At 39.7% G+C, this 23,296-nt stretch overlaps 1 protein-coding gene across 1 annotated transcript; it reads left to right on the top strand.

The window, feature by feature from the left end:
• The first annotated feature begins 2,479 nt into the window (after positions 1-2,479).
• On the top strand, positions 2,480-10,501 carry LOC140036277 (uncharacterized). Its single transcript, XM_072077628.1, has 4 exons — positions 2,480-2,773; positions 2,898-5,546; positions 5,648-5,758; positions 9,863-10,501. The coding sequence occupies exons 1-4, from the start codon at positions 2,480-2,482 to the stop codon at positions 10,499-10,501; spliced, it is 3,693 nt and encodes a 1,230-aa protein (XP_071933729.1).
• The last annotated feature ends 12,795 nt before the right edge of the window (positions 10,502-23,296 follow it).

Below are 23,296 nucleotides of genomic sequence, written 5' to 3'. Positions count from 1 at the left end.
TGCCTGTTTTGACTGGAATTGGTTTGGATTTTGGAGTTGGTGTCTTCTGATGAAATGTAGCTGGATGTCTTAAATAACTTATGCCTTTGGAATTTGGGCATTTGGACTTGTATGGACTGAGATATACCGATTACAGTTTTCTGTGTTTTGGAAACCTGTTTTGGTGATTCTGGTTTAGTGTTTGGCATTTTTGACCTAGTTGGGTCAGGAACTGGATTGAGTGACCTTCTACATTGTTGTAGCCCTGTTTCATAGCTTCGAAACGGTGGGTCTTACACCCCTAACCGATAATTGTAGTGAGAGTTGTGCCATTACCGCATTATGACGTCAAAACCGGTTTTCTTATCAAGGCCAACATTAAAGCCTTTCTTAATTTCTGGTTTGCTTTCATGCTTGTATATGTTTATAAAACCCTATTGGGGTTGTGAATTGGTGTTGTTTATGGCTCGGTATGGTTTCTTGTTTTATGATCTTGTGAGCTATGGAACGGCTCTTGACATGAAATGCTTATATGTGTGTTGTTGGGTTGTGATTGAAGAAAAATAATGAAGCCTTATGGCTGGAAACTTTGGTAAACACAAAGGGCATGCTGCCCGAATTTTTACTCGAGATTTAGAAAACTATATTCTCGACTTGAGTAAAGGTTAAGTATTTAACCCTTGAATTTCCATGCATGAAACCCTATTGGGCGATAATTGGTTTGACTTTATGACTCGTTATCGAGTCTTATGGTATTTGTTTACATGTTCTAGGGCGTGACGATAGCTCACGACATTCTCCTGATGGAAGTGCATGAAATAGCACTTAATTGATTGGTGAGTGTACTACTCACTTGTGTGCTATTATATGGCTTTGATATTTGAACTTGAGATGTTGTATGTTAATGGATTGATGTGAGAGTGTACTTTATCACTCTCACTTATTGTTTCACATGTTATTGAAAAGTTATTGGAAAGTTATTGGAAAGTTATATGAACTGATATATGAAATGAAATACATGACTTGATATCGATTGGACAAGTATCCAACGACTACAAATGTTATCATTGAGCTCAACCCCATTGGTAGTTGATTGAATCGAGCCGACAAGGGTTTGGTCGTGACAATTAATGAGCCTTGGGTAAAGTTATAAGGAATCTTGTAGTATGAGAGACTCTTGATTCCGGTATACTCGAGTAATACCACAGTGCAAGTGTTTGGAGTGCGGGCCCGGTAGGGGGATGTTTGGTGGAAGGAATGGGAGAGAAGAGGAGTCTACAGTTGGTTACTTTTCAAACATTGACGGAGAGTCAATGAGACCGATCAAGAATTCAAACGAGGAAAAGGGCTCTTGAGAGCCACCCGTATCCTTTTATCCTCATTATTAATGTGTGGCTTTATTTATTTTGGTAAATTGGACTGTTAAGCTTGAGGTATCCATGAACTTGGATGCTTGAGTTGTATTCTCACTGGGCAATTAGCTCACCCCGTTCCTTTTGTTTTCCTTACAGGAATATGACTCTTTTGGAATGAATTTTGATAAATGGTTGCCGAATGAACTAGATGAATGACTCTTTTGTATTGTATATAAAATGGGACCCTAAATGTATCATTAGGGCCGTTTTCACTTTTGTTTTGGCAAACCATATATGTAGCGACTTTTGTATCACTTTTAAATGTCATTTTGGTTTGTAAAGGCTAAAGGTTATGTGGTTTATGTAATTCGATGTTTGGTTGGGTTCGGACGAGTCGGTTACTATTCATGGCCGACTCCGGGTTTCATTTTCTTTTATTTTGGGTTATTTTGCCCTTTTGCCTTATTTGCGCGCGTTATAAGTTCCAGAACGTGAAAGATCGCTCTATACTACACTGTTAGTCCTGGCGAGAGCTGGGCAGGCAGTCCGCTAACCTCTTTGGTTCGCCTTAGGGGAAAGTGGGGCTGTCACAAAGAAGGAACTAGGGGAAGTAAAAACGGAAATGATATGAGAGTAACAAAGGGTGGTATGGAACAACGACATCAACCAGTGGATGAAAACAAAAATGCACTCGTGTTAGTTCAGGTGATGGACACGGATGAATGTGAACAAGGAAATGGATTGAGCAACAATGAGGGACAGAGTGGTCAGGTGAATAAACAAAATGTGATGACAGAGCAGGATAACAAGGCAAGGGGAGAAATGCAGTCGAGAAGAAGACCAAGAGTCACAAGAAAACCTATGGCTGATGTTACAAATAAACCAGGAAATTCCAGAATGAAGGGGAAGAGAAAGCTAGAAAGTGACACTCAGGGAGGAAATCAAATGGAGATTGATGAAGTGGAGGAGCAAAAACCAAAAATGCTGAAACTGGGTGTGATATTACAAACACAACAAGGGGCGACGGAGGCATGCCCAGCTAAGCCTCCACAATGTAAATGAGAGTTGTGGCGTGGAACTGTCGAGGTGCCGGGAGCCCCTTGACAGTTCCCTAACTCAAGGAGGTCATACGCCTCCACTCTCCAATGGTAGTTTTTCTGTCAGAAACAAAAAACCGAAAAAGAGTGATAGATGTTGTTATGAAGCAGATACAGTTTGATGGAAACGTTGTAGTAGAACCAGATGGTAGAGCTGGGGGGCTAGCCATGTTCTGGAAACAGGAGGTAAAAGTCAGAGGGGTCTATACTTCGGAATGCTCAATTGAGATTAAAATTTATGATGAGGAAGTCAGGGATGAATGGTGGTGTATTGGACTCTATGCCAGTACAGATGATGGAATTAGAAGGGGTCAATGGGAGTTTTTGGAGGAACGAATGAAGGTATGGGGTGACAAATGGATGATGATTGGGAACTTCAATGATATCATATCTAATGGAGAAAAATGGGGGGGGGGGTAGAACAAGGAGTGAGGGTAGCTTTAGGTGGCTCAGAAATTTCATACAGAGAAATGGGTTGGTCGACATTCATTTTGAAGGAAACCCGTGGACCTGGTGCAACCAATGGGAAAATGAGGGGGAGATCAAACAAAGGTTGGATAGATGTCTTAGTAGTGTAGGCTGGTTCCAAATGTTTGGGGAGGCAACTTGCAAGCATGTGGAAAATGAGGCATCTGATCATGCAATGTTGGTGCTGACTACTATACCTGAGCAGAAGAAAGTGAGAAAAAGATTTGTGTTCGATCAAAAATGGGCCCAAAATCAAGAGACAGAAGTGGTAGTGAAAAATGCTTGGGAAAAGCCACAGGTGGGATCAAGAATGTTCAAAATTACTAGGAAAATCAGAGAGTGCCGGATAGCCCTTTTAAGTTGGAATAGAATGCATCAACAAAATACAGCTACACTAATCAGGGAGATAAAAAAGAAGATACAGGAGCTCAAGGAATCCAACGATAAGGGGAAAAGAGGGAAGATGGTGGAAATGAAACTAAAGTTGAGCAGTGCTTACAAAGCTGAGGAAATCTTCTGGGCACAAAAGGCAAGAAGCAGATGGCTTAAGGAAGGAGATAAAAATACAGCTTATTTCCACGCTTGTGTGAAGACAAGAAGAAAGAGAAATAAAATAACCAGCTTGCAGAAAGGAAATGGTGAATGGTGTAAGGATAATCAACAAATTGTCCAGGAGATTTGCAGGTACTATGAAGAAATGTACACCACATCCCAGCCAAAAAATATAGAAGAAGTGCTAGAAGGGGTGCCTGTATCAATTACAAGCAGACTAAACCAAAGTTTGATACAACCAGTGGAGGAAAATGAGGTCAGAGCAGCTGTGTTCTCCATGCACCCAAACAAAGCACTTGGACCTGATGGTATGTCACCTTTATTTTTTCAAAGATATTGGCATACTATTAAAAATGATGTGGTGTCTGCTATCCAAAGCTTTTTGAGTAATGGCCATCTTTTGAAGAGCATAAATGAGACTAGTATTACTCTCATTCCTAAAGTAGATAATCCTATCTCTCTGGCAAATTATAGGCCTATTAGTCTCTGTAATGTGCTCTATAGAATCATAGCAAAAATCCTGGCCAATAGAATGAAAAGAGTTATTGCCTTATGCATTAGTTACTCCCAGTCAGCCTTTGTACCTGGTAGACAGATTGTGGATAATGTTATTTTGGCCCATGAAATTATGCATTTTTTAAAAAGCAAAAGGAAGGGCAATACTGCTTTTATGACCCTAAAACTTGACATGTCAAAGGCTTATGACCGTATAGAGTGGAAATTTGTGGGCAGAATGATGCTAAAAATGGGTTTCTGCCCTATCTTTGTAAGATGGATTATGAACTGCATGTCATCCGTGACTTACTCCTTCAATGTTAATGGGGAAAGAGTAGGATATGTGAAGCCTAGTAGAGGCATTAGACAAGGGGATCCCTTATCCCCATATCTTTTTTTGTGCTGTTCAGAAGGTTTGTACAATCTAATGGCAAAGGCAATTGAGAATAGGAAGATCACAGGACTTAAAGTGAGTAGAAGTGGACCAGTTCTTTCCCATTTATTCTTTGCAGATGACTCCTTGTTTTGCTGTAAGGTGCACCCACAGGAAGCTAGTGTTATGAAAGGAATCCTTGCTAAATATGAACTAGCTTCAGGGCAATGCATAAACTATGACAAGTCTGCAGCTTACTTTAGCAGGAATTGCAGTAGACAACAAAGGAGGCAAACATGCGAACAGCTGAACAATATCAAAGAGGCAAACAATGGCAAGTACCTAGGACTCCCCCTAGTGATAACAGGATCCAAGAAGGAAGTTTTTGCCTATATTGTTGATAAAGCAAAATCCAAAATGCAAGGATGGAAGCACAACTTACTCAGCTATGCAGGGAAAGAGGTACTCTTAAAGTCAATTGTTATGGCACTACCTACTTACATAATGTCATGTTGCAGGTTGCCTAAAGGACTTTGTAAAGAAATATGTGGGTACATGGCAAAATTCTGGAGAGGTCAAAATGAAGGGGAAAGAAAGATGCAATGGATAAGTTGGGAAAAAATCACACAGGTGAAAGGAAGTGGTGGCTTGGGTTTCAGGGACTTAGAGCATTTTAATAGTGCCCTATTAGCAAAGCAATTATGGAGGATACTAATGCAGCCAGATTCATTAGTAAGTGGAGTACTGGCGGCGAAGTACAAAGTTTCACAAACAGGCTGGGAAGGGGAAGCTCCAAAGAACGCATCATGGGTATGGAGGAGTATAGCTAGTTCTAGTTCGGTTTTGCAAAAAGGAATGTGGAAAAGAGTGGGTGATGGGACCTCTATCAACATATGGAGGGATAAATGGATTATGGAGTCACCAACTGGGAAGATAACAACAAGGAAACATCCAGACTGTAGGATACAACTAGTGGCAGAGTTGATAAAAGAAAGGAAATGGAATAAGGAACTGATTGAAGGAACCTTCTCAAAGGGGGAAGCTTCACAAATTATGCAGATACCTCTGAGTCTGTTCCCCAGACAAGACACGATCTACTGGAAATACTCAAAATCAGGGATATATTCAGTGAAATCAGGTTATGCAGTGAAAAAGGAGGAGATAGGAAAAAGAAGCAAGGAAGTACAGGGAGGGGAAGGAACTAGCTATGCACAGAATTCGGACAAGGTGTGGAAGAGCTTATGGGGATTGAAAATGAAACCAAAAATTAAACATTTCATATGGAGATGCTTACACAACAGCATTCCTGTGAATGAACTGATACACAGGCGGACAGGAACAGGATCCCTTTTGTGCAAATGCTGTGGGGAAGGAGAGAAAACAGTGGAACATATGATTTTCTTCTGCAAAATGGCGGAACCTATATGGAAGTTGGCCCTGTAAGGCCCGAAGACAACCAATGAGACAGTTGATAAGAAAGCACAAGTGCTTGTGAGTAAAAGAGATAAACAAATTAAAGATCATAAACGTAACAATAAGTAAATAAAAAGGAAAGAGTTGCAAACCAATTAACTACCCAACTCCTCTTGAGCTTGTAGATTAATTGAGACAAGCTACTTCAAGTTGATGAATTATAATCACTCTTGTGTACAAAGGAAGGTTCACCTCCTCCTTGCCCCGAACTCCACTCGGTCAAGCCAGGACGTTTTACTATCCCTCAAGACAACCCTCACAGAGCTACACTCATGAAAGATTCACTCATAAATGAAAAGCTTACAATGAACCTCACACCACTAAGACTACAAATCTAGCTTTGGAGACTATTTTCTATCTAAAATATCTCTTGAGATCTTGTAAACAAAGTGTGCAAAAGTTATCTGAAATATCTGACCAACCACTATTTATATAGGACCAAGAAAGTGCCTCATTAAAGCATCCAACGGATAGAAAGTAGCTGAATAGTCAACTAGCCGTTGGGGACGTCAGACGTCCGACAGATTAAACACCGTCCGATCCCATCATCCGAAAATCAGCCAAGTTGTCGTTCGGACGTCCGATGGTATTTATCGTCCGAGCTTCTGTGTCCGAACGTCGTCTAGAGAGTTATCAAATCTTCGTGGAATTTTTAGGACGTCCGATGAGATTGATGTGCGTCCGAAGCATGCGTCAGATCCTTCAGGACGTCCGATGCTTCCTTACGAGCGTCCGACAGAGTTTCCTTCTTGATGTTCTTCATCCTTTCGGACGTCCGATCCTGACTATTTGAGCGTCCGACAGCTTCAGCATACTTAGTCCCCTTTCAATTGCACTTGTTCATGGAATCAAACAACTTCAAAACTGAAAGTATATCTTGAAGAAATATTAGTATCATCCATTTGTTTTGTAAACATCAAAAGATAGGGATCAAGATCAACATTCTCTCCCTTTTTGATGATGACAAAACAATGGATGGAAGGAAGGAAAAAGATTGAGCATATGAGCATAGACTCCCCCTCACTCATTGCAACCAAACTTATAATTTCAGAATAACTCCCCCTAACACATAGCATCCATTTCTCCCCCTTTTTGTCATCATAAGATGAGAGTAATACCCAACAACCATAATCCAACAATAATAACAGAGAATCCAATATTCAAAATAAAACAGAGAAATGATACCAGAATTCAGCAATACCAACATACCAACATATCACAGAGAGATAAGCAAAACATCGTTAGATCAGAATAGTTCTTTTCTCTCCCTTTTTGACACCATACAAATTCAGTAGTATTCAAAAATATCAGCGAAAACACAAATCAAAGTATCGGAAATATCAAAAAAAATATTGTGAACAAGAATCACTGCAATGATTAACAAAATCTCCTATTTGTTAAAGTTAGCATCATGTCTAACTATCCACATGCATTTCATGCTTCTTCTCATATTCTTTCTCACATAACAATCACTTTTCATGTGACCTTTTTGACAACAAAAATTACACATAACCAAAGAGTTATCTACATGAACAGGTTTAATAAATCTTACTTGTCTTCTCCTATGGATAGCAAATTCGTTGGAATTAGAATTCAACCTATTCTTTTGAAAACAGACTTGTTTCTTGTGTTTAAGCAACTCATTTAGACCATCTATTCTTCTTTTCAAATCACCTTGTTCCTTTTTGAACAAATCACAAAGTTTTGTTTTTCTATCAAGTTCAAAATGTAAAGCAGTCTCACTCTTTTTGAAGTAATCATTTTCAGATTTCAACTTTTTATTTTGTTGAAAAAGATTTGCATTATCTCGAAGCAAAAAATCAATTTTCTGTTTTAACCCATTGTTTCTAGCATAGGACTGTTTCAAACTATCATGCAATTTTATAATGAAAGATTCAATATCATCATCAGTTTCTTCATCACTTTCAACTTGAGAGTTATAAGATGTTACCTCATCATCTCCAATGGCCATTAGTGCCATTTGGGCCAACTCTTCTTTTTCTCCTTTTGAATTGCATTCATCCCATGTAATTTTGCAATCTCCTCTTGAACTTCTCTTGTTGAAGATCTTCTTGAAACATTTGATGTGAGGAGTTATATCATTGTCCACTTCCATGTTTTCATTACCCATGAAGGATGGGTTATCCCCCACTTGAGATGCTTTAAAAGCTATGCCACTCTTATACATTCTTGCATTTTCTTCCTCTTGCACTTTGAATTTCAGTTTTAATTTATAAGAGATTAGGGAATTCACAAGAGATTCAATGGACATAGAATTTAAATCCTTTGCCTCTTCTATAGCATTTATTTTGTTTTTCCATTCTTTTGGCAAGGCATTCAAAATCTTTCTATTTTTCTCACCCAAAGAATATTCTTTTCCAAGCAATTTAAGATCTTGAATAATGTCACAAAATCTAGTACACATCTTATCAACATTTTCAAGAGGATGCATTTTGAAAAATTCATATTGAGAAACAAGCAAAGATTTCTTTTGTTCTTTAATATCTTGGTTACCTTCATGAAATTCACACAATTTATCCCAAATATCTTTAGCTGATTTACAACCTTTAATCCTACTAGATTCATTTACATCTAATGCATTGTACAATATATACATGGCCTTAGCATTCAAAGAAAGGTATCTCTTGTCTTTTTCATTCAATTCTTGTCTAGTCTTTAATCTACTCAAATTAGTGGTAGAGTCAACTATTCTAACTTCATAAGGACCATCTTCTACCACATACCATAATTCAATATAAACGGATTGTAAGAAAATCATCATTCTTTGTTTCTACATGCTAAAATGAGAACCATTAAACATAGGTGGTCTATCAATAGATTGCCCTTCTAAAAAAGAAACATTTATGGTTGCCATGATCTTTACTCTAAGCGGTTAAGCTTAATCTCTAGGAGACCAAGCTCTGATGCCAATTGTAAGGCCCGAAGACAACTAATGAGACAGTTGATAAGAAAGCACAAGTGCTTGTGAGTAGAAGAGATAAACAAATTAAAGATCATAAACGTAACAATAAGTAAATAAAAAGGAAAGAGTTGCAAACCAATTAACTACCCAACTCCTCTTGAGCTTGTAGATTAATTGAGACAAGCTACTTCAAGTTGATGAATTATAATCACTCTTGTGTACAAAGGAAGGTTCACCTCCTCCTTGCCCCGAACTCCACTCGGTCAAGCCAGGACGTTTTACTATCTCTCAGGACAACCCTCACAGAGCTACACTCATAAAAGATTCACTCACAAATGAAAAGCTTACAATGAACCTCACACCACTAAGACTACAAATCTAGCTTTGGAGACTATTTTCTAGCTAAAATATCTCTTGAGATCTTATAAACAAAGTGTGCAAAAGTTATCTGAAGTATCTGACCAACCACTATTTATATAGGACCAAGAAAGTGCCTCATTAAAGCATCCAACGGATAGAAAGTAGCTGAATAGTCAACTAGCCGTTGGGGACGTCAGACGTCCGACAGATTAAACACCGTCGGATCCCATCGTCCGAAAATCAGCCAAGTTGTCGTTCGGACGTCCGATGGTATTTTATCGTCCGAGCTTCTGTATCCGAACGTCGTCCAGAGAGTTATCAAATCTTCGTGGAATTTTTAGGACGTCCGATGAGATTGATGTTCGTCCGAAGCATGCGTCAGATCCTTCAGGACGTCCGATGCTTCCTTACGAGCGTCCGACAGAGTTTCCTTCTTGATGTTCTTCATCCTTTCGGACGTCCGATCCTGACTATTTGAGCGTCCGACAGCTTCAGCATACTTAGTCCCCTTTCAATTGCACTTGTTCATGGAATCAAACAACTTCAAAACTGAAAGTATATCTTGAAGAAATATTAGTATCATCCATTTGTTTTGTAAACATCAAAAGATAGGGATCAAGATCAACAGGCCCCAATACAGTGGGACGGCTTATTAGAATGGCGGGCAAATTTCTGGAGGTGGTGGGAAGGGATACTACAGGCAAGGAAAAGAACAAGAGGAGAAGATCACATTACACTCACAGCAAACATCATCTGGCAATTGTGGAAAGCACGAAATGCTCGACAGTATGAAGGGAAGTATAGAGATCATCGGTCTATAATAGAAATAGCAAACAATGAATGGCTGGAATTTCAAGAGGAGCAGACGGAGCAGGAGTTAAAGCACAGAACAGGAACAAGACACCAATTGCTCAACCACCAATGGAGGCCACCAGATATAGGTATAGTGAGAATCAACACTGATGCTGCCGTTCCTATTAAATTAGCAGGAGCGGGGCTAGGAATGGTAGCGAGGGACAGTCATGGGAACCTTGTAGAAGCTAGAGGTATCAGGAAGTATAGCAGATGTGGAGCTGAACTAGAAGAGGCAGATGCAATCCGACAGGGGCTGGTGATGGCTAAGGAAGCTGGATGGCGAGAAATAGAGGTGCAATCTGATTGCAAAGCTGTCATTGAGAGAATCCATACGAAAGGTAGGGAGGAAGCCCCAATTGGTACAATACTGGAAGATATCAAACAACTATGTGGTATGTTCCAATGTTGTACCTTTTTGTTTATTAATAGAGATGGAAATAGATGTGCTCATCAAATGGCACAATTTGCAACCAAGCTTGTTTTCAATGTGATATGGAAGCAAAGCTTCCCTCTGTGGCTCAAAGAGAGCATACAGGAGGACAATAGGATGAATATCCACTTTTGTACTTAACAACTTGTATTATCAAGTTCACTAAATATATAAAGAGAATACCGTTTGACAAAAAAAAAAATCAAATCGTTCTAGTAGAACAGAGAAACGGGGCAGCCTTCTTAAAACGACTGGTTTGGCTCACACACTTGGAACCAAAACTTGCATTTTATACCGTTGGAAAGGTGTGGATGTCTAGTTTCAAATGCCACCAATGACACTCGATTTTGACGTCGGATGACAGAGTTACGGCCAAAACACTATCGCTGGTCAGAGCTACACGGGAACAGTTTTCCAGCTTGACTAGTTTTACAAAGAAATTCATTTGCCCAACCAAACCTCAATATTTTCCAACGAAATTTTTTACACAACTAATACAACATATAAAAATCATATTCAAGCCATTAGATCATCAAAAATTGGCCTTAAAATAACCGAACAAGGCAGGGGAAAAATCGAAAATTTCTATCCCATGAGTTCCTTGAAGTTTCTACTAATAATACACCATTTTAAACACTAAACCAGCATTATATCCAACATCAATCATTTCATCAGCCATCAAGCCAAGGGTGGGAGTTCATAGAGCCCACCATCAAAATTTTCCAACAATAAAAGTTACCCATATAAAGATTCAAGCTCATATGTGTAATTTAACCTCCATAGGACAAGTTTAGAGTGTTGGATCATTACCTACTTTGGTGGTTGTTCAAGTCAGAATTTTCGGCCCTTTGAAGCCTGAAGAAAACTGTGGAGAGCTCCTTTCTTTTGCAGCTAGATGGACTTCCCAAGTGTTGAGCTAAGTGGTGCTAAAATTTGAGAGGATTTGGTAGTGATTTGAGCAAGATTTTAGAGTGAAAAGTTGAAGAACTTTGGTTGTTTCTTTGCAGCTTGATGGCCGGCCAAGAGAGCTAGGAGAAAGAGAGGTTTGGTCTGACTTTTTGGCTTACGAAGGAAGCTTAATGACTAAGAGTTTAGATGCGCAAAAGTCAACCGCAAATAGTGCGTATACGCGCGCGTTTGTGCTCGATTCCTCTTGCATTTGTTTCACTAGTGCACTAAACCTCTAATGCACTTATATTCATACAAATATTATTCACTCTTAATTGTCCCAAAATAATGGTCTAAAGTCCCACAATTAAGCGCGCGTGTGAAAACGCGTATTTCTAAATTAGGCGCGATAAAGTGAAACCTTCGAGAAATTCTTATAACGATCGAACCACCAACTATCACTTGAGTACTTAAAGCTAAATTTACCTATTTTAAGACCATTGTACATGTCTCAAAGTTTTGAACTTACTGTACTCCCAAAAGGCTAAAGTTTTCAGACACGTTTTCACTATTTTCATTAATCGAGCTTCCAAAAAAAAATTAATTTTTGAAACGAATCACTTTAAAAATATAATGAAGTCATAACTCCATGTATTTAATTCTAATAAGGCTAGAAAATAATAATCGAAGCAAATATTTGAATAAATAATTAAATGAGCAAAAATAGGAGTCGAAAATAATACTTTTAAGAGTCCTCACATCCTCTCCCCCTTAAGAAAATTTCGTCCTCGAAATTTACCTTGATTGGTGAACAGGTCTGGATACTTTTCTCGAATTACTTCTTCGACCTCCCAAGTTGCTTCCTCCAACCCATGGTTCTTCCAAAGGACTTTTACTAATGGTATTTGTTTATTCCTCAATTCCTTCACCTTCCTATCCAGAAGCTTAACTGGTTTTTCCTCATACGTTAAGGTCTCATCAATCTCAACATTTTTCTGTTGTAAGACGTGAGAAGGGTCCGGATGATACTTCTTAAGCATAGATACATGGAACACATTATGGATTCGAGATAAATTCGGCGGTAATTCCAACTTATAGGCTACGCTCCCCACACGTTGGATAATCTTGTAAGGCCCTACAAACCTTGGCTGTAACTTCTTCCCTTTTCCGGACATCAAACTTGCTTTCAAAGGTGTAATCTTGAGAAATACCAAATCTCCAACAGTAAATTCCAAATCTTTTCTTCGATTATCGGCGTAACTCTTTTGGCGGCTCTGGGCGGTCTGAATTCTTTGGCGTACCAACCTTACTTTCTCACTAGCTTCTTCAATCGAAGATACTGTGGTCGGGTCTAAGATTTTTCGTTCACCTATTTCGTCCCAACAAATTGGAGACCTACATTTCCGATCATAAAGTGCCTCATACGGGGCCATCTGAATAGAAGAGTAGAAACTATTATTGTAGGCAAACTCCACTAAAGTCAAAAACTTACTCCAACTCTCTCCAAAGTGCAGAACACAAATGCGTAACATGTCCTCAAGAGTTTGAATTGTCCTCTCTGACTGTCCATCCGTCTGGGGATGATAAGTGGTACTAAAGTTCAATTTAGTCCCTAACACTTCTTGCATCTTTTGCCAGAACCTTGAAACAAATCTTGGATCTCTATCCGACACGATACTGACAGGTATTCCATGCAACCTAATGATCTCATCCAAATACAACCTGGTCAACTTCTCTAATGAGTATTTCATATTAATCGACAAAAAATGAGCCGATTTGGTCAATCTATCCACTATTACCCAAATCGCATCATGGCCTCTCTGTGTCCTTGGTAATTCTGATACAAAATCCATGGTGATATTCTCCCATTTTCACTCAGGTATTTCTAGAGGTTGCAAAAGTCCCGATGGTTTCTGATGTTCGGCTTTAACCTGTTGACAAATTAAGCATGTTTGGACAAATTGAGCAATCTCCTTCTTCATATTCTCCCACCAATAAAGAGTCTTCAAGTCCTGGTACATTTTATTCCCTCCTGGATGTACCGTAAACTTTGATCGGTGTGCCTCTTCTAAAATTTTCTTTTTAAGCCCTTCATCTTTTGGCACAACTACCCGATTCCGAAATCTCAATACACCATTCGGTCCCAAGTTAAAATCCGATTTGTCCCTCTTTTTACCCTTTTCCGACCATTTCTGTACTTCAGTGTCCTTTCCTTGAGATTCCTTGATACGTTCCATCAAAGGAGAATTCAATACAATGTTTCCCAGAATTACTTTCCTCGGTTCCAGTCGAGGATTCCACTGACTAATTTCTTCCAACAATTCGAATTCCTTAATCATCAATCCAGCCATCTGTACTTGACGACTCAAAATATCAGCCACTACATTAGCTTTCCCTGGATGGTACTTAATCGTACAGTCATAGTCTTCCAAAAATTTCATCCATCTACGTTGCCTCAAATTTAGTTCCTTTTGAGAAAATAAGTATTTAAAACTTTTGTGGTCTGTGAAAACCTCAAATGTCATTCAATACAGATAATGCCTCCATTTCTTTAAAGCAAAAACCACAGCTGCTAACTCCAAATCATGAGTCGGGTAATTCCCTTCATGCGATTTCAATTTCCTAGAGGCATATGCTATCACTCTGTCATTTTGCATTAGAAGACACCCCAATCCTTCCTTAGATGCATCTGTGTAAACCACAAAACTATCATTTCCGTTTGGCAAAGCTAACACAGGCGCTCTTGTCAACCATCTTTTCAACTCCTGAAAACTTTTTCACACTTAGAACTCCTTAGAAACTTCCCATTCTTCTTGGTCAATTCAGTCATGGGTCCAGCAATTCTAGAGAAATCTTTGATAAATTTCCGGTAGTACCCTGCTAATCCAATAAAACTTCGAACCTCGGTAGGATTTTCCGGTCGTTTCCATTTCGAAATAGCTTCCACTTTAGCTGGATTCACTTTAATCCCATCCTTAGAAATTATGTGTCCCAAGAAAGTCACTTCTTTTAGCCAGAATTCGCACTTGCTAAATTTAGCATATAATTGATGTTCCCTCAAAGTTTGCAAAACAATTCTAAAATGCTTCTCATGATCCTTCACATTCTTAGAATACACAAATATGTCATCAATAAAGACCACCACAAATTGATCTAGGTAAGGTTTAAAGACCCTATGCATTAAATCCATAAAAGCAGCAGGTGCATTCGTTAACCCAAACGGCATCACGGCAAATTCAAAATGCCCATATCTCGAGTTAAAAGCAGTTTTGGGTATGTCTTTCTCCAAGATCCTCCACTGATAGTAACCCTGTCTCAAATCTAACTTCGAGAATACTACTACCCCTTGCAACTGGTCAAACAACTCGTCAATGTGGGGCAGTGGGTATTTATTATTAATGGTGACGTCATTCAAACCTCTATAGTCTATACACAGTCTCAAACTCCCGGAATCACATCGATCTTAAAAGCTATTTCCCGTTCCGAGGGTAGAGACTCCAATTCTTCAGGAAAAACATCTGAAAAATACTTTACTACCGGTGTGTCTTCTAAATTCACCTTATCACTAGGAGTGTTAATAAGAAAAGTCAAATACCCTTAAGCTCCTTTATTTAAAAATTTTCCAGCCCGAATTCCTGGAATAAGTGCAGACGAAGCAAATTTACCCCTTACATCCAGTTTCAGGGTTGCTTCTCCTGAAATACGCAACTCTACAATCTTCGTCCTACAGTTTAACTGAGCATTATAACGGGCTAACCAATCCATTCCCAAGATTACATCGTATCCATTAATCGTCAAACCTATCAAATCGGCCCATAATTTTCGTTCCCCTACATAGATTTCACTATTCCTATACTCCAGATTAGCAATTAAGCTTTTGTCTCCAGTGGGTGTTTTAACCTCAAAGTCATAGGGTAACTTAATCGGCTTCAAGTCTATTCCATTCATGAAATTAGGGTTTACAAAGGAATGAGTTGCACCCGGATCAATTAAAACCCTAGCTAGTCGATGAAAAATTGGAATTGTACCTTCCACAACCTCAGTTGCCTCAGGAACCTGTTGATGGTCCAGTGCATAAACCCTAGCCGGTACTTTTGGTCGGCTTCCTCTGGCACTGGCCTGCTTAGAAGTTGACTTTTCTGGCCTTTGAGCATTTCCTCCTGTCTTTGGTGATTTTGGACAATTGGCAACTTGATCCTCAGCACTACCACAAAACAAACATTTACCCAACTTCCTCCAGCAATCGTTCTCAGAGTGGTTGAATTTATCACAATACCTACAAGTGACTTGAGGAGTCACAGCCGATCTAGTAGAAGGTGCTTCCCTAACTTGAGTTGTCTCACTACGGCCCTCTCTAGTTAGAGCTCCCCTAGAAGCTCCAGTAATCCTTGCTCCTCCATTTCCTCTTCCTGCTTTGGAAGGTTGTACATTCTTACTAGCCTGTCCGGAAGTTCGGCTAGAAAAGTTTCATTTTCTGTTGTGGAAGTCTCTCACTTGAGATCTTGCACTCTCAACTCTCTGTGCTTTCTCTAAAACCACCGTAAATGTAGAGATTTGGGCCGCCGCTAAGCCCTCCTGGATTTCTACATTAAGTCCCTGAACAAACCGTCTAATCCTCTTTCGTTCATTGACCACTAGCTCAGGGGCATACTTGGAAACTTTAGTGAATTTTTCCTCGTATTCTGCAACGGTAAGGGTTCCTTGCTTCAATTTAATAAATCCATCATCCCTCTTCTCTTGGATTAAGGGCAGAAGAAACTTTTCATTACTTTCCCTTGTGAAATTCTTCCAAGTCCAAGGGGTTTGAGCCCTCTCCCATTTTCCTTTTATTAGATCCCACCAAGCACGGGCTACTCCCTCAAACCCCTAAGCAGCGAAGTTCACTCGCCTATCCTCAGTGTAATCTAAAACAGCGAATATGTTGGTCATCCTTTCTAACCAATTCTCCGCTACCTCAGGATCAGGTTCGCCAAGGAACTTAGGCGGGTTAAATTTTAAGAACCTCTCTAAGGCTCTATCCTCTCCTCTTTCTTGACCCCCAGGTTGGTTGAACGGTCCAGGTCCTTGTCTATCAGCTAAGCGCTCTAGGATATCAGTCATCCTGTTAATGGCCGTAGCCACTTGATTACCCTCAATATTTTTCTGGCCCTGGGTCGGTCCAGTTGCCCATTCCTGGTCATTCCCCTGAGGTTGGACCGGTCTAGTCCCTCGCCCACGGACTCGACCACGGCCTCGACCCCTTCTTAGCCCTTCCATAACCTAGGCGTGCCTAGTGCAAGAAATAAATAAATTATGCGATGCAAAGTAGAGAGCAGGAACCAATCAAGAAAACATTGGAATTAACAATAATTTACATTCATTAGCATATCAAATTCATACAATTAGCAAGTCATGGGATAGTCACAAAAATATAGTACACAGGTGCCACAGAAGTACTTTTAGTCACAGAAGACTAAAGTAAGAGCAAGTGCTTCAAAAATAAGCCACACAGTCATGCAAAATACAATGGTCTCAGCACTTAGCATCACCCCAGCTAATTCTAGCTATACTGGTCAAAAGAGTCAAAAGAGTGGTCAAACTGCCTAGACCTAGTCCACAGTAGACCTAGTCCACAGTAGGACTATCAGGAGGAACCTCTTCCTCAGGATCCTCCTCCTCAGAGTCCTGAGCTCCACCCATCGCCTCGTCCACTAGTCTAGTGGCATCAGCTACGATATCGGAAGCCCTACTACGGACCTCCTCTCTCAACCTAGTAAGATGAGCCCTAGTGCTCCAGAGTTCCTCATTAACCACAACAGATGTGGCCACCTCGCTCTCAATCACCTCCTCGAGCTCGGCGACCCTCTCGCCCTAAGCGCTCACCATCTGTCTAAGCTCGTCTACCTCCGACTGAAGATCCCTGTTAAGATCCACTAGCTGACGACGCTCGTCATCCAGAGCAAGTACAAGGTGATTCGGGTAGGCAAAGGTTACCGTACACGCGCACTGTGGGCGCCTATCAGTAGGCGAGTAACGCACTCGAGCTCCCCCTCCAAGAGCTCGGTAGTAGATAGGCCTCGGAGGTACTACATGGCCATTAGCGTGGCCATTCCCATTAGCTGCCGGCACTTCATTCCCGTTTTCCATCCCTGCAAAATAATAGCACTTTTCGGGTTAGAAATTTAAATCACAATCTAGTTCGGATATCCTGTAACGCATGCTTACTTATTCACTAATTCGTCTCCAAGTATCACTCGAGGTAAAACTAACTTAGTTGCTAGTTCGCCCCGAGTATCATTTTAGGTATGACTAAATCATCCCATATCGAGTCTTAAAGGTAGAGTATCTACTATGTCCCCCATATAGATCTCTAACCTAGCGCTCTGATACCAACTGTGACGCCCCACTTCTCTCTAAGGCGAACCAAATGGTATCCGCGGAACGTCTGCCTAGCTCTCGCCAGGACTCAAGCCAAATCATTCAAGCTTATTATCGAACTACACAACAAAAGCAAGTAACTTAAGTACAGAAAATGCGGAAGCGTTCAAACTTATCAATAGTCATCCATTATCCAACCCGCACGCCGGTTATTCAAAATACATCATGAATCCCAAATATACATTACGCCCCAAAAGTTATATTTCAATTCCAAAAGTACAATCCAAAACCAAGGGCATAGCCAAAATATAATAGAAACCCTAAAACAAAAGTACATCAGGAGGGTTTCTCCACACTTCCCCGAGATTCAATCCTGTTAAGGAAAACAAATCTATAGTGTGAGCAAAACGCTCGTGAGGTCAGGATCACACATGCAAGCACGTAGTTCAAATAACAATCTCAATTACGAGTTAAACAATAATATATTTCAATAATTGACAATTCACCAAAGGAAATTTATCAGAAACAATTCAAGAATATAGTTGCTCTCAGGAGCTAAGTTCCACTCGCTTTGCCGATGTCACTCGTATACCTTCCTCCGATGACACTCCGTCAACTGGATCGGTATTTCCAATCCGTAGATCACCACTTACTTCTTTCCGTCCACCCAACACCCACTCGGGCCCGCAAGACATGTATGCGGCAATACTCCACGAGTATGCCAAGCAAGATCTCTCAATAGGTCGAGCTTATTTGTCTCATGGCACGCCTAGGTTCCCGACCAAACCCATGCCGGCTCGAGTCCCAGGTCAGCCTATGAGTTTGGGCGTCCCCCGTTTACAATTGTGTGTCGAGGAGACTCACTCCAACGACGTACGTAACCATTGCATTCAATCTCATTCAATATCATTTATTCAAATGAGAACGAGTGAGATAAAGTACACACTCGTCTCCATTCCTAAAATCAATAATCATTCATAACAGTTAAACACGTATTAAGTACTCATACACTTGACGCTCACCAAGTATTAAGTGCAAGTAAGGCCAAGGAAAGTTCAAGCTTCCACCGTGAGATCCTCTTGAAGGTCCTCGTGTGAGCCTGAGCAAATAATAGTGAATTATTATTCACACAACCCAATTATCGAGAATTAATTCGTGCACTATTATAATCTAGGAAATTTTGTGAAAAGAAACCTTAATTACTTGTAAATCGAGATTCGAGTGGCATTTCATAAAGTACAGGAGCATTTGGGTTTTTATCTTGGAAATTGAGGTTAAAACGTTGGCATAATGTCGAAAGAATAAAGAGTTCTTGGAAAACTCTATTTCCTTGAAAGTTGGAAAATTTCAGTTTTGATATGGATCTTTGAAAAATCGTATCTCACTCGATACAAGTTCAAAATTGGAAAACTTTATACCGTTGGAAACCTCTTGGAAAGTACTAAAAGTTCTTAGAAGACACTTTTCCACGAATCTAAGTGAAAGTACTCAAAAATGAGCTTGAATCACTGTTCCAGAATGTTCAGGATTGAGCTGGGGTTGGTTTTTCGCTAACTTTGGAAATTCGGCAGAATTCACTCGTTGCAAACCAGCCTTTGAAATTTATAAATCAATTAGAGGTGCAATTAAGGCTTAGGATAGAACAAGCGGATCGAGAATCGGAGTTTCGAGCACCGAGATACGGTTGCTCAAAGTTGAGGAAAATTCGAGACGGTTGAACAAGTTCCAGATTTGGGTTTCCGACTTTGGACCTTTAGTTAAGTGTCGAAACGGACTTGTTTTAGTGCCAAATTTTGTAATATGGTACTCCTATATGAAGGGTATCTCTCTATCAAATTTCATGGAAAAATACCATCGGGAAGGTGGTTAACCTATCAACCAAAGTTTTGAAATTACTAAGGCAAAACTGTCTTTAACTCCATTTCTCTCCGTTTCCAAACATTCGGCTAAGGAAAACCTCCAAACATGGTTCATTTGTGCAAGACAAGTCTAAGGAACATACATGGTACATTTGGCAGGTGTTTAGCACTAAGAAATACATTTAGTAAGACCACAACAAGTCTCACATCAAATCTGTCCAAATCCAAGGGTTTTCAAGAACAGGGCAGTCACAGTATTTTGATCATAACTCACTCAATTTAACTCAGAATTGAGTATGGTGGATAGTGTTGGAAAATAAATTCACAAGGTTAAAATTTCACAGAAGAAATCGTTTTAAGATTCAGCATGCAACTGACTCGAAATTAAGCCTAAAGTTGCAGCATCATCAAATCGTTCCAGCAGAACAGAGAAACGGGGCAGCCTTCTTAAAATGACTGGTTTGGCTCACACACTTTAAAAAAAACATGCATTTTATTCCGTTGGAAAGGTGTGGATGTCTAGTTTCAAATGCCACTGACGGCACTTGATTTCGGCATCGGATGACAGAGTTAGGGCCAAAACACTATCGCTGGTCAGAGCTACACGGGAACAGTTTTCCAACTTGACTAGTTTTACAAAGAAATTCATGTGCCCAACCAAACCTCAATATTTTCCAACGAAAATTTTTACACAACTAATACAATATATAAACATCATATTCAAGCCATTAGATCATCAAAAATTGGCCTTAAAATAACCGAACAAGGCAGGGGTAAAATCAGAAATTTCTATCCCATGAGTTCCTTGAAGTTTCTACTAATAATACACCATTAATCCACCATTTAAAACACTAAACCAGCATTATATCCAACATCAATCATTTCATCAGCTATCAAGCCAAGGGTGGGAGTTCATAGAGCCCACCATCAAAATTTTCCAACTATACAAGTTACCCATATAAAGATTCAAGCTCATATGTGTAATTTAACCTCCATAGGACAAGTTTAGAGTGTTGGATCATTACCTACTTTGGTGGTTGTTCAAGTCAGAATTTTTGGCCCTTTGAAGCCTGAAGAAAACCATGGAGAGCTCCTTTCTTTTGCAGCTAGATGGACTTCCCAAGTGTTGAGCTAAGTGGTGCTAAAATTTGAGAGGATTTGGTAGTGATTTGAGCAAGATTTTAGAGTGAAAAGTTGAAGAACTTTGGTTGTTTCTTTGCAGCTTGATGGCCGGCCAAGAGAGCTAGGAGAAAGAGAGGTTTGGTCTGACTTTTTGGCTTACGAAGGAAGCTTAATGACTAAGAGTTTAGATGCGCAAAAGTAAACCGCAAATAGTGCGTATACGCGCGCGTTTGTGCTCGATTCCTCTTGCATTTGTTTCACTAGTGCACTAAACCTCTAATGCACTTATATTCATACAAATATTATTCACTCTTAATTGTCCCAAAATAATGGTCTAAAGTCCCACAATTAAGCGCGCGTGTGAAAACGCGTATTTCCAAATTAGGCGCGATAAAGTGAAACCTTCGAGAAATTCTTATAACGATCGTACCACCAACTATCACTTGAGTACTTAAACCTAAATTTACCTATTTTAAGACCATTGTACATGTCTCAAAGTTTTGAACTTACTGTACTCCCAAAAGGCTAAAGTTTTCAGACACGTTTTCACTATTTTCATTAATCGAGCTTCCAAAAAAAAATTAATTTTTGAAACGAATCACTTTAAAAATATAATGAAGTCATAACTACATGTATTTAATTCTAATAAGGCTAGAAAATAATAATCGAAGCAAATATTTGAATAAATAATTAAATGAGCAAAAATAGGAGTCGAAAATAATACTTTTAAGAGTCCTCACATCCTCTCCCCCTTAAGAAAATTTCGTCCTCGAAATTTACCTTGATTGGTGAACAGGTCTGGATACTTTTCTCGAATTGCTTCTTCGACCTCCCAAGTTGCTTCCTCCAACCCATGGTTCTTCCAAAGGACTTTTACTAATGGTATTTGTTTATTCCTCAATTCCTTCACCTTCCTATCCAGAAGCTTAACTGGTTTTTCCTCATAGGTTAAAGTCTCATCAATCTCAACATTTTTCGGTTGTAAGACGTGAGAAGGGTCCGGATGATACTTCTTAAGCATAGATACATGGAACACATTATGGATTCGAGATAAATTCGGCGGTAATTCCAACTTATAGGCTACGCTTCCCACACGTTGGATAATCTTGTAAGGCCCTACAAACCTTGGATGTAACTTCTTCCCTTTTCCGGACAACAAACTTGCTTTCAAAGGTGTAATTTTGAGAAATACCAAATCTCCAACAGTAAATTCCAAATCTTTTCTTCGATTATCGGCGTAACTCTTTTGGTGGCTCTGGGCGGTCTGAATTCTTTGGCGTACCAACCTTACTTTCTCACTAGTTTCTTCAATCCAAGATACTGTGGTCGGGTCTAAGATTTTTCGTTCACCTATTTCGTCCCAACAAATTGGAGACCAACATTTTCAACCATAAAGTGCCTCATACGGGACCATCTGAATAGAAGAGTAGAAACTATTATTGTAGGCAAACTCCACTAAAGTCAAAAACTTACTCCAATTCTCTCCAAAGTCCAGAACACAAGTCCGTAACATGTCCTCAAGAGTTTGAATTGTCCTCTCCGACTGTCCATCCGTCTGGGGATGATAAGTGGTACTAAAGTTCAATTTAGTCCCTAACACTTCTTGCATCTTTTGCCAGAATCTCGAAACAAATCTTGGATCTCTATCCGACACGATACTGACAGGTATTCCATGCAACCTAATGATCTCATCCAAATACAACCTGGCCAACTTCTTTAATGGGTAGTTCATATTAATCGACAGAAAATGAGCCGATTTGGTCAATCTATCCACTATTACCCAAATCGCATCATGACCTCTCTGTGTCCTTGGTAATCCTGATACAAAATTCATGGTGATATTCTCCCATTTCCACTCAGGTATTTCTAGAGGTTGCAAAAGTCCAGATGGTTTCTAATGTTCGGCTTTAACCTGTTGACAAATTAAGCATGTTTGGACAAATTGAGCAATCTCCTTCTTCATATTCTCTCACCAATAAAGACTCTTCAAGTCCTGGTACATTTTATTCCCTCCTGGATGTACCGTAAACTTTGATCGGTGTGTCTCTTCTAAAATTTCCTTTCTAAGCCCTTCATCCTTTGGCACAACTACCCGATTCCGAAATCTCAATACACCATTCGGTCCCAAGTTAAAATTCGATTTGTCCCTCTTTTTACCCTTTTCCGATCATTTCTGTACTTCAGTGTCCTTTCCTTGAGATTCCTTGATACGTTCCATCAAAGGAGAATTCAATACAATGTTTCCCAAAATTACTTTCCTCGGTTCCAGTCGAGGATTCCACTGACTAACTTCTTCCAACAATTCGAATTCCTTAATCATCAATCCAGCCATCTGTACTTGACGACTCAAAACATCAGCCACTACATTAGCTTTCCCTGGATGGTATTTAATCGTACAGTCATAGTCTTCCAAAAATTCCATCCATCTACGTTGCCTCAAATTCAGTTCCTTTTGAGAAAATAAGTACTTAAGGCTTTTGTGGTCTGTAAAAACCTCAAATGTCTCTCCGTACATATAATGCCTCCATTTCTTTAAAGCAAAAACCCCAGCTGCTAACTCCAAATCATGAGTCGGATAATTCCCTTCATGCGGTTTCAATTTCCTAGAGGCATATGCTATCACTCTGTCATTTTGCATTAGAACACAGCACAATCCTTCCTTAGATGCATCTGTGTAAACCACAAAACTATCCTTTCCGTTTGGCAAAGC

The sequence above is a fragment of the Coffea arabica genome, chromosome 2e, assembly GCF_036785885.1.
Source record: "Coffea arabica cultivar ET-39 chromosome 2e, Coffea Arabica ET-39 HiFi, whole genome shotgun sequence".
NCBI classification, from domain to species: Eukaryota; Viridiplantae; Streptophyta; class Magnoliopsida; order Gentianales; family Rubiaceae; genus Coffea; species Coffea arabica.
The sequence above is the reverse complement of the archived record's forward strand: the minus strand, read 5'-3'. Positions and strand labels throughout refer to the sequence as shown.

Excerpts from the sequence above, each read along its gene's own strand:
- LOC140036277 (XM_072077628.1), top strand. The coding sequence starts at position 2,480 with ATGGTAGTTTTTCTGTCAGAAACAAAAAACCGAAAAAGAGTGATAGAT. Across the intron at positions 5,547-5,647 it reads ATGCACAGAATTCGGACAAG|GCGGACAGGAACAGGATCCC; the intron begins GTGTGGAAGAGC and ends ACTGATACACAG. Across the intron at positions 5,759-9,862 it reads CCTATATGGAAGTTGGCCCT|TATGAAGGGAAGTATAGAGA; the intron begins GTAAGGCCCGAA and ends AATGCTCGACAG.